Source organism: Gorilla gorilla, chromosome 15 (genome assembly GCF_029281585.2).
Source record: "Gorilla gorilla gorilla isolate KB3781 chromosome 15, NHGRI_mGorGor1-v2.1_pri, whole genome shotgun sequence".
Classification (NCBI taxonomy): domain Eukaryota; kingdom Metazoa; phylum Chordata; class Mammalia; order Primates; family Hominidae; genus Gorilla; species Gorilla gorilla.
This window is the reverse complement of record NC_073239.2, coordinates 35,441,185-35,467,766: the sequence shown is the minus strand read 5'-3', so window position 1 is coordinate 35,467,766 and position 26,582 is coordinate 35,441,185. Positions and strand designations below refer to the sequence as shown.

General features: G+C 39.5%; 1 protein-coding gene across 33 annotated transcripts in view; it reads right to left on the bottom strand.

Moving 5' to 3' along the window:
- Positions 1–568: 568 nt before the first annotated feature.
- The window catches only part of LOC101124683 (heterogeneous nuclear ribonucleoprotein C), a 70,456-nt gene continuing 44,442 nt past the window's right edge, over positions 569–26,582 (bottom strand). For 14 of the 33 annotated variants that reach the window (XM_004054885.5, XM_004054883.5, XM_055362411.2 and 11 more), the window contains 7 exons: positions 24,001–24,277; positions 21,031–21,106; positions 20,353–20,400; positions 2,994–3,151; positions 1,836–1,949; positions 1,432–1,592; positions 963–1,332 (listed from right to left, as the gene is read on the bottom strand). In XM_004054885.5, the coding sequence (XP_004054933.1) occupies positions 1,249–1,332; positions 1,432–1,592; positions 1,836–1,949; positions 2,994–3,151; positions 20,353–20,400; positions 21,031–21,106; positions 24,001–24,241 (882 nt within the window). In that variant the 5' untranslated portion in view covers positions 24,242–24,277 and the 3' untranslated portion in view covers positions 963–1,248. Of the gene's footprint in view, positions 1,333–1,431; positions 1,593–1,835; positions 1,950–2,993; positions 3,152–20,352; positions 20,401–20,991; positions 21,107–24,000; positions 24,278–26,582 lie in introns of all 33 variants that reach the window. The other 19 variants (XM_004054887.5, XM_004054884.5, XM_055362403.2 and 16 more) reach the window with 3 other exon arrangements.

Below are 26,582 nucleotides of genomic sequence, written 5' to 3'. Positions count from 1 at the left end.
AGTAAAATAAATGTGTAACATTCTCTATGTTCTCAATCACCTGGGAAGGCAGTCTATGGAATATCAGGAAGTAAGTTTTCTTGTTTTCAGGAACATGGAGGTATATACACTTCAGAATTCAGAAGGTAACTGGGGCTATAAATACTAATTAAAAGAACAAAATAGAAGCAGGGGGGTTCCATTATGCAGCTGTTGCAATTTTGCTGAAATCTTGATGTTTTTGAGCCTCTCCTATTTAAGGACAAAACCATTTAGCACAAAACACAAACCTCAAAAAGGGTGCCAGCTGGACCACAAAGCACTGATGAAAAGGCAGAGAGGATATACTTCCCAAACTTTCATTAGGATGTAAAAGCCATTTTGAAAAAGTCTCCACTCTATGTCAAGTTGACTCCTCAATGCAACATGCATCTCAATGAAATATAATTTGAGTAGTGTTGTGTTGGTATGCATCGTGATTATGACTCCAAGAAAAATATATCTAGTGCATTCTAGAGGTTTTGTGGAGGACGCTGTAAAACAAAGTTTGAAGTAAACAATAATAAAATACAAAAATAAAAAACCAGGGTTTTTTTTTTCTCCAAATTCCTGGTTTAATAAGGACTTGTTTATTTTGAGGAAAAAAGGTCCCAAACATCAGGCTGTTCACAAAAATAACCCACAGTATCAACTTTAGAAAACAAATCTTAAGACTATAACACTAATTATTTTTCTAGAGGATGCATTTGACATGCCAACTCTCATTCACAAAAATACACTGTTGTTACATTTGTGTTGAACTGCCCCACACAGCACACTAATGTGGGGGTGTAACACACATACTTCTAACTCAAAGCTGCTTTCAAGAGCTACTCAACTAAATGAGATTGCCTTTGCAGTTAGGGAAGCAACTACCAAACTTATGTATGAATGAAAAGAACTGTACTCCCTGCATAACAAGAGATTATTTTGGAGACAGTTGATAAAAACCATACATCCTTTTTATTGTTAAGTCATAAAGAGGTATCAAAATTAAAAGCAAAAATTACAGGGTAAGACTTAACAAAACTACTAGGAGCGTCAAAGGAAGTGAAAATGGGACTAGGCGCGGGGCAATATGAATTAATGAACATGGGAAGGACAAGGATGGGGAGAACAGTGAGCATGTGCTGAAGATACTAGGGGAGAGGATCTGGTGAAAAATTTGATCTTAGACAAGCGCCTAGGTAAAGAAATAATGGGATAAGATTTCTAAACCCCACTATGTGCTTAAGAGTCATCCTCGCCATTGGCGCTGTCTCTGTCATCCTCTCCTTCCTCAGCCTCTTTTTCATCATCCTTGATCAACTCCAGCTGTGAGAAACAGACACAAACAGGATGGAGTTAGAGGCACTCCATGTGTCCCTGAGCCCCCCTCCACCACCTTTTTCTTTCCTTTCCCGTGGTTTTCACCTGGTCATCCCCCCGATCTTCATTATCATCATCATCCAGTAGGTCCCCCTCCTCAGCAGAGTCATCTGCACCCCCCTCAGACTCCATCTTCACATTAGTCTCATCTTTCTTCACAGAGCTGCTGCTCTGCTCCTCTTCTGACTTATCATTCTTCATCTCTACTGGGGATGAGAAGGACAAGTCTGTCTAGGGGCAGTAATGTCCACCGGACGTAGACAATCCCCACTAAGGATCACAGAACTGAAGCACAAATCTAAATCCTCCCACACAAATACCCTTCCCAATTCACACTCCCCAAGTTTCATATTACATTGCTTTATATTCCACTATTCCAACATGTACTTTCAAGTGCCTTATGTAACTAACCCAACTGTATACCCAGGGCAAGCAGAAAACCCATTTACCTGCTTGTTTGCTCTGTTCCTTTTCAATTTTTTCCAGGTTTTCCAGGAGAGAATCCACTTTTTGTTTTATCTGGGTCAGCTCCTTCTTAATGGCCTGAAGGTCATCTCCTTTCACTTTAATATAAACAAAATACTAGATTAAAATCAAATGTACCGAAGATATGAGTTAGCAAATACACTGCCACCAGACTACATCAGGAGCTCACAGGAGATACCCAGGGAGAAACAAAGCCAGTACAGATTTCTCGGTAATAAAGGCCCTTGGTTCTATTATAAAGCACTTTCTGTAATGGTTTTTATTGTTTTTAATGTCTTTTAGATCAGGGCTGTCGCTGTGTTGACCAGGCCTGAGGACAGTGACTATTCACACGTATGATCACAGTGAACTTAAACTCCTGGCCTCATGAAATCCTCCCACTACAGCCTAGATCCCCAGGGTCTTAGCCTCCCCCTAAGCATCTGGGGCTACAGGCACACACCACTGCATCAGACCTTCCGTAATGTTTTACTGCCTTCCATATTTCCAGTTACAGGAGGAGTTCAATATAGAAAAGTTAAAAAAAAAAAATCAACATACTGAACACTGTCTGAATTTTAGTTTTTAAATAACACAAAAAAATCTCAGGAACTTAACACACACCTCAACTACATAAAGTCAAATGACATTTTTAAAATTACCTAGCTGTTGCAGTCTAGAATTGGCCACTCAATCACAATCTTGTCTCCTCTATCATTTTGGATTTTTTTTTTTTTTTTCCTGAGATGGAGTTTTGCTCGTCACCCAGGCTGGAGTGCAATGGCACGATCTCGGCTCACTGCAACCTCCGCCTCCTGGGTAAAAGCGATTCTCCTGCCTCAGCCTCCCAATTAGCTGGGATTACATGCACGCACCACCATCCCCGGCAAATTTTTTGTATTTTCGGTAGAGATGGGGTTCCTCCATGTTGGACAGGCTGGTCTTGAACTCCTGACCTCAGCTGATCCACCCGCTGGGCCTCCCAAAGTGCTGGGATTACAGGCATGAGCCACCACACACCCAGCCTCTTCCATTATTTTGAATACACAAAGTCATGTGGCACAAAAATATTGTAACTGCATTAGCTTCCCTATTTCAAAACACAAGAGATATCAAAAATCACAAAATGAAATAATACATACACTTTCCAGACTTGGAAGATCCCCGCTGTCCACTCTTAGAATTGAAGCCACTTTTGCCCCTTCGTGAAGTGTTTCCTGATACACGCTGACGTTTCGAGGGCACTACAGCCCGAGCAATAGGAGGAGGAGGAGGTACACGTGCTGGGTAACTGTACATCCTATTGGATAAGAGGAAGATGGAATTCATTCAAACCTAACATTAACTCAGCACAATTCAACAGACCTTATGATAAATAATAAGTGAATATTGTCTCTAGTCGTTTCCTTTTATTAAATTTCATTAAGAAGGCCAGCAAAAACCTCCACAGTGGGGTTTAGAAATCTTATCCCATTATTTCTTTACCTAGGCACATAAAATAGTTGTAATACTGTAGCAACTTTTCCTCAGGAAAATAATACATATATCAAATTATATGGTTGGCTGGCCTTTGGCACTGGATATAAATGATTCCTCTGTACTAGTATCAGTATTAACAGGGCATTTATTATAATGAATAGCCTTTGTCTGGATCTTATTATTTTCAAATATACATTACAATAAACAATTCACATAAGGTCAAATACTCTTTAAAATGTTCCAATTAAAAGGGTATATAAACAGTGGTATATGGCATTAGCGAAATCTCTGATTCTTTTCACCCACAGAAGCACACGAATTATTACAACTAGTGATATAAGGTTGAACCATATAAAATTTCAGATCTATAAAATCAGGGCAATTTCATGTAACCGAGGGAATCATAGCAAAATGTGTTGGCTGGGTATAAATACTACTGATAAAAAATACCTCATATAAAAACAGGTAGTATCATTTCTAACTAAATTTACGCTTAATTCCAACAGGGCAGAGACCACTGTCTATCTTGTTCACTACTCACCTGTGTCTAAATTCACTGGCCAGTACACACTTAGCACTCAGTAAACACTGGTTGCTCAACTAATTGCTGTTTCTATTAGAAATCTTAATTTCAAATGTCTTAAACTTAGTATCCTAGTGATTGATAAAGATACACCAAACCAGTGGCTTGGTACACTTACATTTGTAAAGAGAAAATTCAAAACAGAACAAAATACTTCTTACATGGACATCAGTTCTAAACTTTCTACATTCCACATTGTCATTTCCATATGAGAACCTATGGCAACATATGAAAAGGTCTTCAATTCTACAAGCTTTTTAAAAATGCAACTAACAACGCAAAGGCCCAGGTACTCTATAAAAATACACCTACCAACTGTTCTAACTCCCAATATTTCTTTAAAAACAAATGTGATAGTCAAGAACTTTAAAAATATTATTAATCACCTTTGTGATGATTTTCCCTCTTATATATATACAATAGTGGCAAGTTATTCCGAGTTGTAATATCTCCAATCTTCCTGTAGTGAAAACATTTACAAGATCTCATTGCTAATTCTCTCCTCTGTTAACTTAAAAGTGTTTCCACACTATTTCAACAAAGCAATGTTTAATCTTGTCCCAGGAGTGGCTGTGGACAGGAACATTTTCCTAAATTAATAAAGAGCAAGGAAAGCTGAGATGGAAAGACAGGTTGAGCCCAGGAGGTGAGAGAACCATGACTGCACCACTGCACTCATGCGGAACAGAGCAACACTGTCTCAAAAAAAAAGAAAACAGAAAAAAGTTTGCATTTCCCCTAAGTATGGTTAATCTCTTAGTTTAATCCATTCATGGGAATTAATGCAAGAAAAAGATACTGAGTAACTTTTTATTATCACTACTTTCCCATTTTGACATAAAGCTTTTGGTCTTTTTGACCAAAATCTTTCAAAGTATAATGATACAGAAACTATAAAATATCAGTGTTCAGAAACTCATATCCTTTGTGAGAGATGGTAACACTTGCACAAACACAAATTGCTTAACGACAATTTCTGGAGGTGAATCAAAATGAGTTATCCATATCCATGAGCATTAAACTGAGCTTAAGCCTCAGTCCAATGGAAATAAATATCTAATCTACCTCCTAAGCCACAAACCTTCACCGGCACCCGTATCTAAACCAATGAGCTAGCTAGCTAGTTCTGTACTATCACTGGAATTTCTTTTTAAAACCTACTATTTCGTCTGACCACAGCCAAAATAAAGCAAGTAATACAGTTTTGTTTTGAATCTATGTAACAGTCTCATGAACACAATTAGGAGTCAAATTTTCTACTTTTCTGAAGAAAAATATTTCAAAATATTTCAGCCGGTTAAGGCTTTTAGTTACACAGAATGCTGCTCAGGCAGAAATGGACTCTCATTCACATCTGAGGAAGTAGTCCTTGCCTCGAAAAATGTTCAGGAGGGTAAGTGTGAAAATAGAAAAAAAACATACATAGTGTGACAACCTTTAAGTTAAAAGGGATATATATTAAGAAGCTCAGTATGACTACTTCAAGCACCAGCTAAAAATTAAGCGGACATTCTCACTATGAGAAAGCTATACAATAGATGAGGCAACAATAGCTGATTACTTACTGATTAAGGCTAGGCTGTTTAAAATCTTTTACCAGGGGAACAAGGACTAAACCCTAGGAGAATTGTAACTGCACCCATAATCAAACTTGATGGTGTTGGTATAAACTCTAGTCAGATTAAGAAATTAAAACACTCTAGAGACATTAATCACCTGAACAGATTAAGACAAAATACACCAGCCAGGCGTGGAGGCTCATGCCTGTAATCCCAACATTTTGGGAGGCAGAGGCAGGTGGATCATGAGGTCAGGAGTTGAGACCAGCCTGACCAACATGGGGAAACCCCGTCTATACTAAAAATACAAAAATTAGCCGGGCATGGTGGCACACGCCTGTAATTCCAGCTACTCAGGAGGGCTGAGGCAGAAGAATTGCTTGAATCTGGAAGGCAGAGGTTGCAGTGAGCTGAGATCATTCCACTGCACTCCAGCCTCAGTGACAGAGCAAGACTCCGTCTTAAAAAAAAAAAAAAAAAGAAAGAAAGAAAAGGAAAAGAAAAAGAAAAAAAAAACAGCAAAACACACCAGCTGGATGCAGTGGCACACCCGTAATCCCAACTACACAGCAGGCTGAGGCACGAGAGTTGCTTGAACCCAGGAAGGAAGCGGGGGTTGTAGACAGCCATGGCACTCCAGCCTGGGCGACAGAGTAAAAACTTTTGTCTCCTCCACCACCAAAAAAAAAAGAGAGAGAGACAAAGAATGTCTACCCCAATTCCAAAGTAAAAGCATTACAAGACATGTACTAAGAAGAGGTTTTCAAAGGGAAGCTTCTTAAATGGAAATTCTGACCATAAGACATTAGCTGCAAACAGTGACATTTCCTGGGTCTCAAAAAACCTAGTAATACATGTCAACACTACACCAGAGTAGACGTTAATCTATTAATAATAAAGCTATCATTTGGTACGTGGACCATTTAATGGACCACAGCTGATTCTCATCTTAAAAATGTTAACAGATTGAAATAATCTGTTTTGCCGGACAGGGTGGCTCACACCTGTAATCCCAGCACTTTGGGAGGCTAAGGAGAGCGGCTCATTTGAGGCCAGGACATGGAGACGGGCCTGACCAACATGGTGAAACCCAGTGCCTACTAAAAATACAAAAAATTAGCCAGGTGTGGTGGCACATTCCTATAATCTCAGGTACTCCGGGGACTGACGGACAAGAATCGCTTGAACCTAACAGGCGGAGTTCATAATGAGTCAAGATCCCAGCACTGCACTCCAGCATGGATCACAGATTAAGACTCCGTCACAAAACAAAAATTAAGAGAACCAAAGGAGCAGTTTTTTCCATTCTATCTCCAGTAAATACTTAACTACCAACTGATGACAGACATCTGCCTCAAACTTAACTATGTAGATAAAAAAAACTGATATAAAAAAGTTTAACACGGGTTTACATTAAAATTTAAATAACAATATGTCAAATTGTGACCGAAAACAATAAAATCTGTTAAACTAGCTAGCTAGCTAGTTCCGTACTATCACTGGAATTTCCTTTTAAAACCTACTATTTCATCTGACCATAGCCAAAATGAAGCAAGTAATACAGTTTTGTTTTGAATCTATGTTAACAGTCCCATGAACACAATTAGGAGTCAAATTCTCTACTTTTCTGAAGAAAAATATTTCAAAATATTTCAGCCGGTGGGGCTTTTAGTTACAAAGAATGCTGCTCAGGCAGAAATGGACTCTCATTCACATCTGAGGAAGTAGTCCTTGCCTCAAAATGTTCGTAACATAGTTGGAATTCTTGATTTTGTGCTTAAAAATAAATCAACCAGCAAAATTTTTGTAGCTTGTGTTTTATTTCTAAACTGAAATCGATGATTTCTAATGTTATTTGCAAGTACTTCACCACAAACATGCTATCTTAGTCTAGCATCAGTTTACCCGGATACTATCAACTGCAAGCACCACTCATTTAAAATATAAAACGACTAAATGGTAAACCAGTATGCTCATTTGCTCACCACTGGAGCTATACAAGGTATTCACCACATGGGGAAACTCTAACATAAATTTTAAAGAAAATATAATTCTGGTAATTAAGGGAGAAAAAAATGGAAATAGATTATTACCACATTGTTGGGTTAGCCTTGTCCAAAGATCACTGATATGGGTTGGGGAACACCACAAACACAAACATACCTACTACCAAAGAACAGGTAGCAATAGCTCCTATACTGAGCCAATGGCATCAATCAATAATTGGTTCTGTAATATTCTATCAGAAAGCATTACAAATATTAGTATTTAGGGATATTTTTGTAAATTCTAAGCCATTTGATTGAAAATGGCTCCACGAAGAAAAAATACATTAAATGTACATATTTATTTTAAGAGGAATAACATTTGACATCTTAATGAAATGTTGCATATTAAGGGGAAAAGTGGTGTGTCTTGATGATTTCATTAGGAAACTATCTTAACACAAAACCAGACATTTCATGGAAAGACAATTTGAAAATGCACCTGAAAACTTTCTCAGTCAAAAAGAATCTAGTCTGTAACAAGCAGGTTGCTTGAGTCCTAGATCAATCAACAATTCAGAAACTTGACTGGATTCAAGACTGTTTTAAGAAAGGGAAAAAAAAAATCCCTGGCTTTTCTTCTTTATATGCCTCAGTCTCCCAAGTAGCTTGGATTGCAGGTACACGATACCAAGCCAAGCTAGTTTTTGTAATTTTAGTAGAGATGGGATTTCACCATGTTAGCCAGGCTGGTCGTGAGCTCCTGGACCTCAAGTGTTCCACCAGCCTCACCCTCCCAAAGTGCTGCAATTACAGGCATGAGCCACCGTGTGCAGCCCCAAATAACTTTAACATTACTCATTTGTCATGGTATTCAACAATACACACACTCCCATATGTCAGTGTTGATCTTTACCAAAGATAAAAATTTTAAACTGACAATGTGGTGCAATTTTATTTTTTAAAAAACTAAAATTGAGGCTGGGCATGGTAGCCCATGCCTGTAATCCCAGCACTTCCGGAGGCCGAGGCAGGCGGATTGCCTGAGATCATGCGTTAAGACACCAGCCTGGCCAACATGGTGAAACCCAGTTTCCACTAAAATACAAAAAAATCAGCAGGGTGTGGTGGCATGCACCTATAGTCCCAGCTACTCAGGAGGCTGAGGCACGAGAACTGCTTGAACCTGGGAAGCAGAGGTTACAGTAAGCCAAGATCGCACCACTGCATTCCAGCCTGGGAGACAAAGCGAAACTCTCTCTCAAAAAAAAAAAAAAACAAAAAAAACAAAAAAAAACTGAAATTGAGTCACATGCAGTGGCTCTCATGTGTAATCCCAGCACTTTGGAAGGCCAAGGCAGGCAGATCGCTTGAGCCCAAGAGTTCAAGACCAGCCTGTGAGACAAAGAAAAACAAAATTGCTGGGCGCAGTGGCTCATGCCTGTAATCCCAGCACTTTGGGAGGCCGAGGAGGGCAGATCATGAGATCAGGAGTTCAAGAATAGCCTGGCTAATATGATGAAACCCCATCTCTCCTAAAAATACAAATATTAGCTGGGCATGGTGGCACGTGCTTGTAATCCCAGCTACTTGGGAGGCTAAGGCAGGAGAATCGCTTGAACCCAGGAAGCAGAGGTTGCAGTAAGCCAAGACCGCGCCACTGCACTCCAGACTGGGAACAGAGCGAGACTCTTTCTCAAAAAAAAAGAAAAGAAAAGAAAAGAAAAGAAAAACAAAGGGGAAAAAAATTACATATTTTTAAAACTCTCATTTTATCAACATAGAAGAGTAAAAAGTTCTTTCACTTACAATAAAATTCCTTTTAAGGAACAGATATGATTGCTAGGGAACAGAGTGAAGGTGCATTTCAGAGAACTGGGAACTATTTCTATCTTGGTTATAGTTATGGTTATATGACTATGCGTTTTGTAAATCAAATGTGATGTAGAAATTATACACCAAAAGGGTGAATTTTATTGTATGTTTTCTATGCTGACTCCAATTTCTATCTTTCCATTCACTTGAAATCTGTGTAAGATTTCTGCCTTTAACAGTACCTACCTTTGTCAAAGGTCACCAATGACACCGCTAATTCAAAAAGACGTTTTCTAAATTCTCATACTACTTCAACTATTAGTGACATGAAAGACCTCGTTTGCCTTTCTACTCTTTTGACATATATTCATACAGCTTCCAAGATACTTCATGCTTCTCCATTTTTTTTCATTTTGGCATTTTCAATCTCCTTTGCTCATTTCTTCTTTACCGCCACATTCTTTAAAGGTCACAGTACCCCCAGAATCTCTCTTCTGTTTCCAATCATCCAGTATTGTGGTTTTATAAACTCTAAGCAGATGATTCCCTTAGAACCATATAAACAACTGCTTACTTAATATCTCTCCAAACGGATCAACTTTAACATGTCCACAACTGATCTATGATATCTGCTCCTCACCTTAGCTCCTCCCAATCACTGTCACTGTAAATTCCATAATTCCAGTTGTCCAGACAAAAACGCTGGCCACATCTGATTCCTCTCTCAAGCCTCACAACATAAGCAAATTTCTCAGCAACACCTTTAAAATCCATCTGCTTTTCATCACTCCCATTGCCATTTCTCTGGTCCCACCAAAAACCACTGCTTCTCTGAACACCCACCCATTATCTTTCTCAGTAAGAGTGATCTTGTTAAAATATGAGTAAGACCCTCCCATTCTCTTCACAAAGCCCTCTAATAGCTTCCCATCTCATTCAAAGTAAAAGCTAAAGACAGTATGCCTTATGCGTCACGTGATGTCTTTAACCCAACCCCTTTTCTCTGAGGCCATCTATTTCTGTTTTTTTGTTGTTGTTGTTTTTTTTTTGGAGACGGAGTTTTGCTCTTGTTGTCCAAGCTGCAGTGCAATGGGCACGATCTCGGCTCCCTGTAACCTCCACCTCCTGCATTCAAGCGATTCTCCTGCCTCAGCCTGGGACTACAGGCGCCCACCACCACGCCCAGCTAATTTTTTGTATTTTTGGTAGAAATGGGGTTTCATGTTAGCCAGGCTGGTCTTGAACTCCTGACCTCAGGTGATCTGCTCGCCTCGGCCTCCCAAAGTGCTGGGATTACAGGCGTCAGTCACCACTCTCAGCCTCTATTTCTTATTATAGTATTCCTGCTATATACAATGCCTCACAGCAGGATCATAACAAATATTTGTTGAGTAAATAAATGAAGTTCCCAACTGACTTCTAGGAAATAATAATCCATAAATCACACAATCAACAACGTGTAACAAACCGAACCCTATCTATGTAATAGCTGATAAGCCAGGATTGGTGTTTTGATTTTCTAGCTTGATAAAGATCAAAGCAGAGGATTTCCCAATGAAAATCAGATAAAAGTTGAATATCATACTTTACCAAAAAATTCTATCTGTTTTCAAGGTATTTATTTAAAAAAAAAAATAAAAATCAGCTATTGGCCAGGCCCAGTGGCTAATACCAGCGGTTTGACACCAGCCTGGGCAACATGGTGAAACCCCGTCTCTACTAAAATCCACAAAAAAAGTCAGGTATGGTGGTGCGCCGGTATTCCCAGGAACTCAGAACAGGGGAAGGCAGGAGGATCCCTTGAAACCGGGAGGCAAAAGGTGCAGTGAGCTGAGATCGTGCCACTGCACTCCTGCCTCAGCGATAGAGCAAGATCCTGTCTCAAAAAAACAAAAAACATGCAAAAAACACAGCTATTGTGCCTGCGATAAACGTGAATTTGGAGCTGAAATCATATGCCTGCTGTAAGGACATCACAAACACCAGTTTATTTCTACAGATGACTTTCTCCTATTTAATCTTTCAACATTCGCTCTACAACTGCAGTCTGGGTTATTTCCTTCCTGAAGAGTAGGCTTTAGTCATTACATTTCTTATAACTTACACAACTCTAGACTTATTCTACCCAGTAAAACTGATTTTTGCAGCATTCTAGACCTGCACTATCCAATTCTATAGTCACTAGTCACATGTGGCCACTGAACTTAAATGTTCTACTGAACAGCAAGCAATGTTCTAGTCTGTTGTCTCCACAAACTTCCATCTACCGCTTATATGTAATTACCAGAGTCCAGTAATCTATAATTTACTCAGTCTATTACAAAACCCATAATCCTTAAAAACTCTACGAAACGACTTAGCACAAATGGATAGTTACATATCTCCTATACCTACAGAGCAGGATGGTGGAATTATAAGAAACAGTCAAAATTTTCAAACAGTATCAGATGTTGTACTCAGAGTCTTGTTTCCAGAATATATAATGAATCCTACAACTAATTCTACAACCTAATACAAAAATGGGTAATAATCTGAATACATGTGTGGAAGAGTAAACAAATGGCTGGGCTGAGCACGGTGGCTCATGCCTGTAATCTCAGCACTTTGAGGCCGAGGCAGGCAGATCACGAGGTCAGGAGATCAAGACCATCCTGGCAAACATGGTGAAACCACGTCTCTACTAAAAAATACAAAAAAATTAGCCGGGCGTGGTGGCGGGCGCCTGTAGTCTCAGCTACTCGGTAGGCTGAGGCAGGAGAATGGTGTGAATTCAGGAGACAGGGCTCTTGAGATCACACCACTGCACTCCAGATTGAGTGACAGAGCGAGACTCCGTCTCAAAAAAAAAAAAAAAAAAAAAAAGCTGGGAAACACGTGAAAAGACATTCAATATTTTTAAACAAAATGCAATTAAATCCTGACTGAGACACCACCACTCTCTCACTAGATTAGAATGGATAAAAGCAAAAGACAGATATGAATGTAAGTGGAGGAACTGGAACCTTCCACATGACTGATGGGAATATAAAAGGGTACAGCCACTTTTAGCTGTTGGTCAGGTTGACCATATAATCACCATACAACCCAGCACTTCTCCTAGGTATATATACTCAAAAGAAATGAAAACACATGACCACACAAAAATTTGCATACCAATCTCCATGGCAGAATTTGTTTTTGTTTTTGTTTTTTCCTGTACAGATTTGCCTATTTTGGGCATTCATATAAATGGAATCGTACAATGTGTGTCTTGTGACTGGCTTTGTCTGCTTAGAATATTTTCATGGTTCATCCGTGTTGTACCATGTATCAGTACTTCTTTCATTTTATGGTTACTACATTTTGTTTATTCTTTAGTCAGTTGATGGACATTTGAGTTTTTTTGGTACATCTTTAAAAATGCTGCTATGGCCGGGCCCAGTGGCTCCCGCCTGTAATCCCAGCACTTTGGGAGGCCGAGGCAGGCAGATCACGAGGTCAGATCAAGACCATCCTGGCAAATACGGTGAAACTGCGTCTCTACTGAAAATAACAAAAAATTAGCCAGGCCTTGTGGCAGGCGCCTGTAGTCCCAGCTACTGGGGAGGCTGAGGCAGGAGAATGGCGTGAACCAGGAAGGCAGAGCTTGCAGTGAGCCGAGATCGCACCACTGCACTCCAGCCTGGGTGACAGAGGGAGACTCCGTCTCAAAGAAAAACCAAAACCGAAACAAAAAACAAAAACACCAGCTGGGCGCGATGGCTCACGCCTGTAATCCTAGCACTTTGGGAGGCTGAGGCGGCCAGATCTCGAGGTCAGGTGTTCGAGACTAGCCTGCCCAACACGGTGAAGCCCCATCTCTACTAAAGATACACACACAAAAAAAGAGCCCGGCGTGGTGGTGCATGCCTGTAATCCCAGCTACTCCGGAAGCTGAGGCAGAAGAATCACTTGAAACCAGGAGGCAGAGGTTGCACTGAGCCAAGATCTCGCCATTGCAATCCAGCCTGGGAAACAGGGTGAGACTCCATCTCAAAAAGAAAACCAACACCAAGGAGGCTAACAAAATCTACCTGAAGAATGCCCTCAAGAAGATTCATAAAACACCAGGATACCTTAGTGTTGGGTAAAAATGGAATCAGATCACTCAACTCAGTCATACAGCAGACTGATTCAGACCCAAATGCCTCTCCTACAAAGAAATATCTCCCACCTACTAAACGAGTCTAGGACACAATAAGAAACTAATCTAAAAGGAATACTAAGAAATAAATATTTAGCAAAATTTAAGTCCAGCCAGATGCTATAGCTCACGCCTATAATCCCAGCACTTTTGGAGGCCAAGGTGGACACATCACTTGAGCTCAGGAGTTCAAGATCAGCCTGGGCAACATGACAAAACCTAATCTCTACTAAAAACACAAAAATTAGCCAGACAAGGTGGCATGTGCCTGTAGTCCCAGCTACTCAGGAGGCTGAGGCAGAATTGCTTGAACCCAGGAGACAGAGGTTGCAGTGAGCCGTGATGCGCCACTGCACTCGAGCCTGGGAAAGAGAGCCACATCAGGTCTCAAAAAACAAAAAACAAACAAAAAAGACTAATAACTGATTTGTTCCAAAAGTGTATGTATACTAATCTATGTCACCATCTAAAATCCTTCTGGCACCTATATGTATGATACACAGGTTCCCAAAAGAAAGATATAATTAACAGTGCAGCTGTGAGCAAATCCAAAACTTCCAAGCCCAGAGTGCCCTTTCCACCTAAAATGACACCTCTGAGAGTCATGTTAGCTTTTCAAAGTAGCCTAGAAGTCTCCTGCTCTCTGAAACACCTGCCTTTCAATGCAGAATGTCCCCAGTTTTCAAACTTCAAATAACCTAAGTATTTTGGCACTCTCTCCCTTCATACATATATATAAAGAAACCCATCTCTCAGGTACAGTGTTACTCAAAAACATCTGAAAAATAGAAAAGGAGGTCAAAGTGCCTGCTAATCTAAACTCAGTAAGGTGAAGGTTCTCCTTCAACCCATATTGTTAATCCAAAGCCTCAGGCTTTGTGTGCCCAGAACAAAATTAGGGCTATTAACTATTAATAGTTGAAGAAATGATGGTTTGACAGCTCTGTCTTGAATTTCAATGGTTTCATTTCAACTAATTTTCTCTCTCTACCAAGATACATTCCTAGAAAAGTCAGGTAGAATAAAACCAGCAGCAAAATTGCTTGTCTTCATGTAACCATTAATGGCATAATCTATCATCTAGTCACGAAGATAAAATCTCAGCTTTTGACTATTATTTTCCTACAAGCACCTACTTTCATACCTTTAGTCCAACCAATCACATCAAGACCAATCTACTTCAGAAATTCTCCCAACCTCCTCTCCATTCCAACATTTACAATGTTAACCATTTAACACATCTTTTTTCCTCCAGCCACAGGCCTGTTTCTAAAATATCACCTATAGGACACAATTCCAGAACATGTAATACAAAGCCCTTTACAACTAACATTCTTTACAATTTTCTTTACAGCTGGCTGCTCCTCAAACACATCAAGGCCCCTCACAACTCAATCTTTGTTACATGTGTCATCTTTGATCTGTGAGTTCTTGAAGATTTGTCTATTTCTAATGCACTGACATATTAATATATTTAGCCATGGAGTAATAACAGCACTCTGAAAACCCCTAAGAATTTCATACTCGTTACTTAAATACTGTATTACTAGTCATGCACCACATACAAAATGTGCTAAGTTTAAAAAGTCCTCAGAAAGACCACCGAACTAAACCAGTCTTTTTGAACCAGGTTTCTTGCTCACCAAGTCTCCGCTGTCATAATAAAGCCTGTTATCAAACCTGCCATTTATTGGCAGTTTCTATTTCGTGTTGCCCAAAGTTCTCCAAATAAGAATTAAAGAGGCCAGGAGCGATGGCTCACATCTGTAATCCCAGCACTTTGGGAGGGTGAGGTGGGTAGATCACCTGAGGTCAGGAGTTTGAGACCAGTCTGGCCAACATGGTGAAACCCCGTCTCTACTAACAATACAAAAAAAAAAACATTAGCCACGCATGGTGGCAGGCACCTGTAACCCCAGCTAATTGGGAGGCCGATGATGCACAAGAATTACTTGAACCTGGGAGGTGGAGGTTGCAGTGAGCCGAGATCGAGCCACTGCACTCCAGCCTGGGCAATAGAGCAAGACTCTGTGTCAAAAAAAGAAAAAAGAAAAAAAAAAGGGATGAGATGACTCAAGAAAAGAGCTGACAGTAAATCAGTCTCTGTGAAGGCTAGCAAGATGGCCCACAATGACTGAGAGTTCTTTTAATTCTAAAAGGTGTCCATCCTCAGGCATAAGAGTTACCTTTTGAGGCTGGTAGCACCAGACGGGTTTCATCTATGTCTCTAACTGGCAAGTATCCTGACGTGGGGTCCACGAGATATGACAAAAAAGAATGGCTGTCCATAAGTCAGTGATGTATCCTTTTTCAATTGTAATGTCGCATCCATTTTCAATCAAAATGTCATTCACATACCATAAAATTCACCATTTAAAAGGGTGCCAATCCGTGGTTTTTATTAGTTCTGCAATATCACCACTATCTAATTTGAGAACAATTTCATGGGTGATCAATTATAAGGGAAAGTGGGGTTCCAATTTATTACAATCTGAAGAAAATATATCTAGTTTATCTATATCTAGATATAGTTTTAGTATGAAAACACTGCAGTATTTGTGGCACAAATCGGAAAACACACATAGATCAAGACTTTTATGAGAATTTTTTAAAGAATTATAAGAATAGTGCCAGGTTGGGCCAGGTGCAGTGGCTCACACCTGTAATCCCAGCACTTTGGGAGGCCAAGGTGGATGGATCATGAAGTCAGGTGAGGAGTTTGAGACCAGTCTGGCCAACATACTGAAACCCCATGTCTACTAAAAATACAAAAAATCAGCTGGGTGTGGTGGTGTGCACCTGTAATCCCAGCTATTCGGGAGGCTGAGGCAGGAGAATCGTGAGAACCTGGGAGGCGGAGGTTGCACTGAACCGAGATCCGCACCACTGCACTCCAGCCCGGGAGACAGCACGAGACTCGTTTCCAAAAAAAAAAAAAAGAAAAAATAGTACCAGGGTAGCTGTTGACGAACATCAATTTCATGTATATGCCAGCCTACCTAAGGACTTAAAGATCTATTTTTAGAGTATTTCCCAATCTCGCTTAATTCAACAACTACAGCTTTGAATACTTGTGCATTCCCAACATTGTGATAAAGATTCACTTTTATTACAACACCTTTTGCAAAACAAAACCAGCGCCTTCAAATGAATATTAAAAGAGGGCCAGGCGCAGTGGTTCACACATGTCATCTCAGCACTTTGTGTGGCCAAGGCAGGGAGATCCCTTGAGCCCAGGCGGGTGGACCATCTGAGGTCAAGAGGTCAAAACCAGCCTGGCCAACGTGGACAAACACTGTCTCTACTGAAAATACAAAAATTAGCTGTGTGTGGTGGTGCACACCTATAATCCCAGCTACCTGGGAGACTGAAGCAGGAGAGTCGCCTGAACCCAGCAGGAGGCAGAGGTTGCAGTAAGCCAAGACCAACCCACTGCGCTCCAGCCTGAGTGCCAGAAAAGACTCCATCTCAAAAAAAAAAAAAAAAAACAGTGGACAGTGATTTTTACTCCGATTTACATATGAAGACCCAGAGCTTTCACTCAGAGCCAATTTCCCATCTTCTTTGATTAAACAATTTAACATAGTCAATGCAGTATCGCTGTTACCATTTAAAATAAAAATCTAAACCTTATGATAATGAATCTTCAGAATGACTTCTTAGAAGATATTAATACCATTTTTCTAAGTTGTTATTCCACCAGGTCATACCCAACCTATTTCCCAGGTCCAAATTGACCTAACATTTTCCAAACCAGGAAAAAACTCCTGTATCTGCCCCTCTCCTCACTAAACAAACACTCCTCCTCCTTTCACCTTCATTAACATCTATCATATAAGACACACACTCAATTCCTCAATTCTCCAACCCAACTTGAGTAAGTTCCCATCATGTGGACACCTCCTAAAATTCATTTTCCCAACAAAGATCTCAGTACTCTAAAAGTCAGCTCTTTGCCAGCTATTACCTAGTTGCTCCACTAGTTATCAGTAATCATTATCTACTGGCTGACGTTAGAACAATAGAAGGCATTACTTTTCACTGACAATAATATGCAGCAATATATCCGACAGTAACTACTAGTATCGGCTGGTGCAAAAATAATTGCGGTTTTGCTTTTTACCATTCCAAGAAATGTCAAAAACGGAATTACTTTTGCTCAAACCTAATATATTGTTGTCTATTGAAAATCTGAAGAGGCCACCAATTTCTGTGAAGATATTTCTGCAAACATGTGATTTCTTTAGATTCTCTGCAGTATATATCTCATTGTCTCAACTAATGTTTTCCAAATTCCCTGCTCAAATTTTCAAATTTCCCCATTCACAATGTGCCTTGCCAAGAAAAGACTTTTTAATGAGAACTATTTTCAAGAAGACTGTCACTGTATACTGCTAAAACTTGATACACTCATAAAAAACATCAACTAAGAGTCCATGACATCCCTGAAATTATACCAACAAAAGTGTGAGTTTATTAAACTGGTCTGAATTGAGCCATGACAAACAAATAGGATAATAATACACAGAAACACAACCACGTCCTTAATCTTTTATTAATGATTCTCAACTCTGACTGGACAAAAGAACGCATAGAAAGCACTGAAAAATATACTAGTACTTAAGAAAGTCTGCATAAGACCAGTTGTGTAAGAATCCCTATAGGAGAAGCTGGCATGAGTATATTTTAAATGTGGTCAAGCAATTACCATGTGCAGAAAGGGTTAAAGGGCAGATGCTTCAGACACACTCACTGGGTTTCAGTGCCTTCAAGACACCTGACCAATAATTAACCCATCTATGCCTAATGTTCCATTACTGGAATGCTAAGCTTGTTGGAGTTATTTATATCCTACTGCATTAGGTCATTACCAAGGTCTGACTGCAAAAATTCAAAAAATTGCAATTTCAGGAATAAATGGGCTAAGTTCACTAGTAATGTCCTGATTTATTTTCAACTGGAAGTTCTCCATTGGTTTTTATTTTATTTTATTTTTTGAGAAGGAGTCTCACTCTGTCACCCAGGCTGGAGTGCAGTGGCGCGATCTCAACTCACTGAAACCTCCACCTCCCGGGATCATGCAGTTCTCCTACATCATCCTCCTGAGTAGCTGGGACTACAGGCGCGTGCCACCACGCCCAGCTAATTTTTGTATTTTTTAGTAGAGACGGGGTTCCACCATATTGCCCAGGCTGGTCTTGAACTCCTGACCTCGTGATCCACCTGCCTTGGCCTCACAAAGTGCTGAGATTACAGGTGTGAGCCACCGTGCCCAGCCGATTTTTATTTTTTAATAATTTCAAAAATTTCAACAAAAATAAAAATAAAGAATTACAAAACTCCTTAGTTTTCAAAATGTTCACACATAACTGTAAAAATCTGAGGAAACGGCTGGGCACGGTGGCTCACACCTGTAATCCCAGCACTTTGGGAGGCCAAGGCAAGTAGATCACCTCAGTTCAGGAGTTCGAGACCAGCCTGGCCAACATGGTGAAACCCAGCCTCTACTAAAAATACAAAAATTAGCCGGGAGTGGTGGTGCATGCCTGTAACCCCAGCTAGTTGGGAGGCTGAGGCAGGAGAATTGCTTCAACCAAAGAGGCGTACGTTGCAGTGAGCCAAAATCACGCCACTTCACTCCAGCCTGGTGACGAGAGCAAGATTCCGCATTAAAAAAAAAAAAAAAAAAAATCAGGCCAGGCGTGGTGGCTCACGCCTGTAATCCCAGCACTTTGGGAGGCCAAGACGGACGGATCACGAGGTCAGGAGATCGAGATCATCCTGGCTAACATGGTGAAACCCCGTCTCTACTAAAAATACAAAAAATTAGCCGGGTGTGGTGGCGGGCGCCTGTAGTCCTAGCTACTCAGGAGGCTGTGCCAGGAGGCGCAGCTTGCAGTGAGCCAAGATTGCGCCACTGCACGCCAGGCTGGGCGACAGAGCGAGACTCCGTCTCAAAAAAAGAAAGAAAAAAAAAAAAGAAAAACAAATCTGAGGAAACCGCTAATGTCAAATGAAAAAAACATTCTGATGATGCATTAAGGATGCTCAACCACACCATTTTATTATGGCATTCAAGGCCCTTTACAATCTGGATTTGAATTCTTTTTCGGGCCTTACTCTTCTGGCCTTTTAATGACTACGTACCATATTCTGTGAGGTTATTTCTCAAACAGAAAGTCTATACTTTCATGTCTGACACTTTCAGTGTATACTTCATGGTATTTAACGGCTGACTTGATTCCTTTACAACTCCCATGCATGACTGATTAACTCAGTTCAAATGTTAAGCATTCCCCAATCAGTAATTTTTATTCTAAAATCAGACTGAATTGTTATATACAGTAATAACATTAAAATACTAATGACTGGAATACTGGCATTCTAAGACAAATAGTATATAAAGTAATATGTTTTATATATTGCCATGTTTAAAGTCTATTGCATACAATAGTTTGCTCCATATACTCACATATACTGCATGAGTTTGAACGCGACAAGCCAAATAAGTCTTAACATTTCCTTCATGTTAACTGAGACTGATGTTATCAGAATGTCAGTGTGGTAACACTCTTAAGCACATCATCCTATTTCCTGTTAAGTATTTGCTATCAACAGCTCTAAATCTATTACCCAAAGCCACCCATAACCCAGTCCCTACTCACCACACTCAGCGAATTTTTTTGTATTTTTAGTAGAAACGGGTTTCACCACGTTAGCCAGGGATTATGAAATAATGCATTAAAATCAGTATCACCCTATCTAATAATCTACTTAATGATTTAGAAAAAGCTGTTTGTTTTGGAGTTAAGGGAGTATGTTTGAAAACATCTTTGATGTTCATCACCACAAACTAGAAAAACGAAATGGCTCTCACTAAATAGCTGTTTAGTAGAAATACAAAACATTTTAACATACCTATCATAATAGTCCCGTTGAAAGTCATAGTCCAAGTCAAAAGAGGAGCTGAAAAATAAATACCGAAAAGGGTTAATTTGGAAATGTTGCTACTAATTCACAATATCAGGTGAGGGGAGAACCATGCCAAATAAACCACAACAAATAGATCAACAAGATTAGCACTGAATGATCCCCAATCATTCATACAATAAATCACTCAATTCCAATCACCTTAGACCACTGGAAATGTAGCGGTCAAATTGGTGATTCAGGTTAAAAATCGCTAAGATTTCCACATACGACATAGCTAAACTAAACACTGAAAAACAGAATGGTAAACTAAGCATTCTTATACCACACTTCTACCCTCTCTTACTCTCTAGTGTCTTAGAAGCTCAACGATCCTGCAGAAGTATTTCAGGTTATGCTATAAATATCAAACTACTCTTTAATATCAATAGCAAAAACCTCAGGGATTTTTAATTCTCTAGAAATTTTCTCTAGGGCAAAAAAGAGACATATTAACACAAAAATAATAAAACCTTATCTATACACAGATAAAACACAGTACACTTAACCCTCCCCACATCCAGAAAACAGAAAGAGAAGATGCCCACTGATGGACACAATGCAGTTATAAATAATAAAGTTCCGGACCTGAGTAGAGGGGACGGAGAAGGGTGTTCTGTTACTGACCCGTACATCTCCGCTGCAGATCGTTTCACACCTGCTTTTCCTCGGTTCACTTTTGGCTCTGCAGCCAGGTTAATATCTGAAAAACAAAAGTAAAAATGTTAATGACAACTTTGTATCCAGGTAAAACAAACTACAAAGTTTATTTTTTTTTATTTTTGAGACATAGTTTCGCTTTGTCGCTCAGGCTGGAGTGCAGTGGTGCCACCTCGGCTCACTGAAACCTCTACCTCCCGGTTCAAGCGATTCTCCTGCCTCAGCCTCGAGAGTAACTGTCACTACAGGCGGGCACCACCATACCCAGCTAATACAAACTACGAAGTTTAGAAAATCACACAGACACATAAATTAGAAAATATGGAACAAAACAACTCATCTTTCCTTAAGACACTGTCTCACTGTCATACAAGCTGGAGTGCAGTGATGCAATAATGGCTCAATACAGCCTAGACCTCCGAAGCTCAGGTGATCCTCCCACCCAAGTAGCAGGGACCACCACGCCTGGTTAATTTTTCTATTTTTCGTAGGGACGAACTCTTGGGGTCACGTGATCTGCCTTGACCTCCCAAAGTGCTGGAATCACAGGCGTGAGCTATCAAGCTCAGCTTCATCTCTCCTTTTAATATTAAAAAGGCTCACAAATTTTTACAAGGCTAAGACTTCATCTTCCGTTTCTTTGTAGTCTGTTCTTTACCATTCAAGTGTTCCTGAGACTAACATTAAGTCTGTCTTTGGTACTCTCCACCCTCAGATACCACTTCAACCCAACTCTCCCCCATTCAAGGTACTGACTGTTCACTCAGTTACTATTACAAGAGAAAACTATCACTGGTTGCCTTTCCAAGAATGGTTCAGTTCATTCCGAATTATTACAAATATATTAGAATGAAATATATTAAAATATATGCCAATTCACAAATTAACATAGTGAAGTGTGACAACCTCAAATCATCCTCAAAGGCAACTTCAGATTTTCTTTATAAGTAAGGATTAGCTGTTCTACACGTAAAATATCCTGGGTTAACGACTGCTTTCTGAATAATTGATCAATTGCTTAAATAACCTTTACACACACCAAAAAAAATAAAAGAGCAAAGGGAAACAACCCTGGTTTTCAAATACAATTTGTAACACGTGTGCCCAGCTACCTACTCGGCCACCCACTGACTACCAAACAAGAATTTATCTTCTCCTTGTTCTAAAAAGCCCATGTCAGAAAGCCAAAAACTCTCCAAAATTCAGTTTACCTTCCCAGTCATGCTACAGCACTCGAGTCAACAGTAACTCCGTTCTCATATATACTGCTTTTATTAAAATGAGCTTCATTTTAATATACAAATGCCCCAAAATATACAAATTCCAAATTCCACCTCTAACCATTAACTAGATGAGTCTGGGTATTTTTTTAGACAGTCTTGCCCCACTGCCCAGGCTGGAGTGCAATCACGGCTCACTGTAACCTCCACCTCCCGGGTTCAAGCAACTCTCCTGCCTCAGCCTCCTGAGCGGCTGGGATTACCGGTACCCAGAACCACAGCTTGCTAATTTTTTGTATTTTTAATAGAGATGGCTTTTCACGGTGTTAGCCAGGATGGTCTCCATCTCCTGACCTCATGACCTGCCCAACTCAAGCCTCCCAAAGTGCTGGAATTACAGGCATGAGCCACCCAACCTGGCCAAATGTGGATATCTTAAACTTAATCCTATTTATCTTCCCTTGTTATACAAAAGCAGCTCATCAAATGACGAACTGAAAACTGACTGAGGCCAGGTCCAAGGGCTCACACCTGTAATCCCAGCACTTTGGGAGGCCAAGGCGGGAGGATCACCTGAGGTCAAGAGTTGAAGACCAGCCTGGCCAACATGGTGAAACCTCACCTCTACTAAAAAATACAAAAATTAGCCAGGTGTGGTGGCGCATGCCTGTAGTACCAGCTACTCGGGAGGCTGAAACAGGACAATCGCTTGAACCCGGGAGGCTGAGGTTACAATTAGCCAAGACTGCACCACTGCACACAATCCTGGGCAACAGAGCTAGACTCTGTCTCAAAAAAAAAAAAAAAGGACTGAATATATTGTCTATTTGCTGAACACCATTACATGAATAACCTTCAGGTTTTGGTACATTAACCTCATTTACAATTCTGACTTTGAAACCATATAAAGTGTTTCAAAACTAAAGAGAACTAAATTTCTGAAAAAGCAATCCACTAAGATGTAAAAACAATGAAATAGACCCAAATTATGTATCTGGTTGGTTACATAATATTATCAAAGAATTGTTTCACGTAACTCTAACCTACCATGCTTTGAGTCAATATACATAGTAGAATGTATACAAAGAATAAACCAAATCACAAATATAAAATTAAAAATAATCATCTTAACTTTATAAAAACAAAGGTATGATAATTTTGAAACTGAGGCACAAAGTACACATAAAATGAGAAGTTAAAACAGACATCTAGTACAACTAATCAAATAAACACGTGGACACTGGATTCTGGCTTGAATAAACCAAATCATAGGTAATAAGTACTCTGAGGTGTCATTACATTTTAAAAGACAAGAAAATCTAAGACTGAGCCAAACTGCAGTCGGCCCAACGGATGGAGTGAAACCCCAATGAGGAGACAAGCAATCAACAACACTAGAGGGCTCCTCCAGTCTGCTGTGGGCAGGACACAACCATTTAGGCAACGTTTTTACATTGTGAAGTGTCATTCCCAGCTCCCCCTACTCATGATTGCCAAATGAGAGTTGTCCTAGCTCTACTACACAAAATGGTACAATGAAGAATATCCTTTACTTAGCCAATTATAACTATAAGCCTAATGTATTTTTATTAGGCTAAACAGTCGCAATATCCAGAATATCTCATGCTGTCAGTTTTACAGACATTAAAAAAAAAAAAAAACCGTGAATAGAAAAACTCAGGCCTGAATTAGATCATCAATGAAAAAATTCACTTACCTAAAACCTGGCCAGCAATCATTCTGCCATCCTCTCCTGCTACAGCAGCCCGGGCATTTCTCTCATTAACATACTGAACGAAGGCAAAGCCCTTATGAACAGAGCAGCCCACAATTTTGCCATACTTCGAAAAGATTGCCTCCACATCAGATTTCTTGACCACAAGAGTGTTGAGATTCCCAATGAATACACGGGAGTTCATGGAGCGAGGATCTGTCTTGTTGGTAACGTTGCTGGCCATTGTGTTTGATGGTAAGGTTTCTCACAAAGCCGAAAACTGTAAAGCAAAAAAAAGTATACAGGTGAACAGATGCTAAAAACAATATTCCTTGATAAAACATTCTCCACTCTCACTCTGAATCACTGTTAACTGCCCAGAGTATCAGGCAACTTAAAGGGACTCACAGCATTAAGTATGTATTTGCTAATAATTTCAGAGACTCCAGCCTCTGAATATACTCTAGAAAGTCAACTTCTTCCTCTTCATTCTATTTCAGCAGCACTAAACTCTAAATTCTCAGGAAAAAAAAAAATTCTCCCTGGCAGATCATTGGCAATATAATTTCCTTGGACATAATTCCAAGTGGCCCTCCTCTAAGTACTCAAGCAAATTAGAATTGCCTAAATTCTGACACCAGTTTCTGCTGTTTTTCACATTACAGGTCATGCTAACCATTCCCTGCCATCAATAATCTTGATTCACGTTGCTTTTATTGAGTTTCACCGGTTCTGTATATATACACACAGCATAGCAAATGTCAAATTCTGTCCCAAGCCATTCATTAGCTAGATTAATATGGATAGCTTACACTTACCCATTAAGTATAATTTTCTTCAAAAGGCAATAAATAGAATCAATTCATTTACACTGCAAACACCTATTTCCAGATACTTCAATTAATCTGCAGTATGCTTTAGATACATAAGTATCAATACCATCTTTTTACAGACTGCAATGACTCCAAGGCTACTTTTTATATAACCTAAAATATAGGACATTTAATAATATCGGATGGTGATGATGATAAAACTAGCCAGTGGAACACGGCATGAATCAAATTAAAGATTGGGGAATTAAAGAAAAATACACAACTTTTCACGCATTGTTTAAAACCAAAAATTATCTGTCTTTATGTATGTGATGGAGGCTCAATCCTACCATAACCATATGCAGATTCACAATACCATCTCAGGTCCCGTAGAGCGAAAATGTTTTATTTCATTCTTTTAGCATTTTGTTTCCTGCCTCTTCCCACTCCAACCCCCAATCTTGAACAAGATTTAAAAACATTCTTAAGATTGATTTCCCCTTCATCCCTTTGAAAGGTACTGATGAATCTCAAAAGATTCCAGTACTTGTTATCCTTCCAATCCTCAAGTGAATCATGACAAACTAGTTCTCACGGATGATGTAAAAAAGTCTAATGTATACATATATGTACATAAAAACAGGTAGTTTAACACCATTTCATATATACATGACTCCTATCATTCTGATGCTTAATACAGTCATTTAACAGGCAGTACTGATTTAAAAGCTCAAACAAAACTTCACTTCCTTCCAAATCTTTCTGAAATTCAAAAGTCTGTCTTTGTTACTTTCTAAAGTATATCTTTACAAAAACTTCTTAATATTTTAACACTAAGCAATAAAAATTAACAAACAGTAGCCATTGAAATCCACCAACAGCCTTTCAGCTATTAAGCATGCCAGAAAGTCTGAGGACACTAAAGAGGAATTAAAACAAAAATCTGCATTGAGGCCTAACTGGTTTCAGATACTACTGCTGGTTATTAAGATTTCCTATTATTACAAGTGGAGGTATAATCTGGTTTTAAGCAACTATTTTTCACAAATAGGTTTATCAATAGAAAATATAATCTCCATAGGTTTAATGAGAAGAAATTACCAGGGGTGAGGGGCTCCGAAAGCCAACACAGAATACTGAACATAAGGGAAAAAACCCATCAAACCACAGTCCAATGTTCCAAATGGACATTTGCAGAAAAATACAGATGTGATTGAAAGGGGTACCCTTTGGAATCAGACAGAAATGGATTTAAATGACCATTTTCTCAATTTTCACAAGTCTGAGTACATAGCTAGTACTAATCAAGATGCAAGGAATTCATACCCCCACGGCATTTTTCATGTGTATCAGGGCTTCTCTCAAAGATCCACACAGGAAAAACTCAGTAGAAAAGCATCCAGGCATACAAGGATGCTAGCAATGGTTGTTATGAGTTTAAGGATATGATTTCTCATTTTCTTTATGGTCTGGTGATTAAATTTGCTACAAAAATCATGAACTACTTATTCTTAAAATACAATAATCCCAACTTCCAAAGTTTGCCTAAAATTAATAAAATACCCATACTTACTATGAGGACTTAAATTCAAGATGGAGGCAACAGTAAAGACAGATGTACTCACAAATACCGATTAATTCCACTCTTAGTAATGTGTCCTCCTAAGGAATGAACAGTCACTAAAAATTCATTCATTTTGGGGGTCAAATATTTACTAACCATGTGCTGAGTACCACATTCCAGGGAAAATCCAGGGCACAAATAGTAACAAA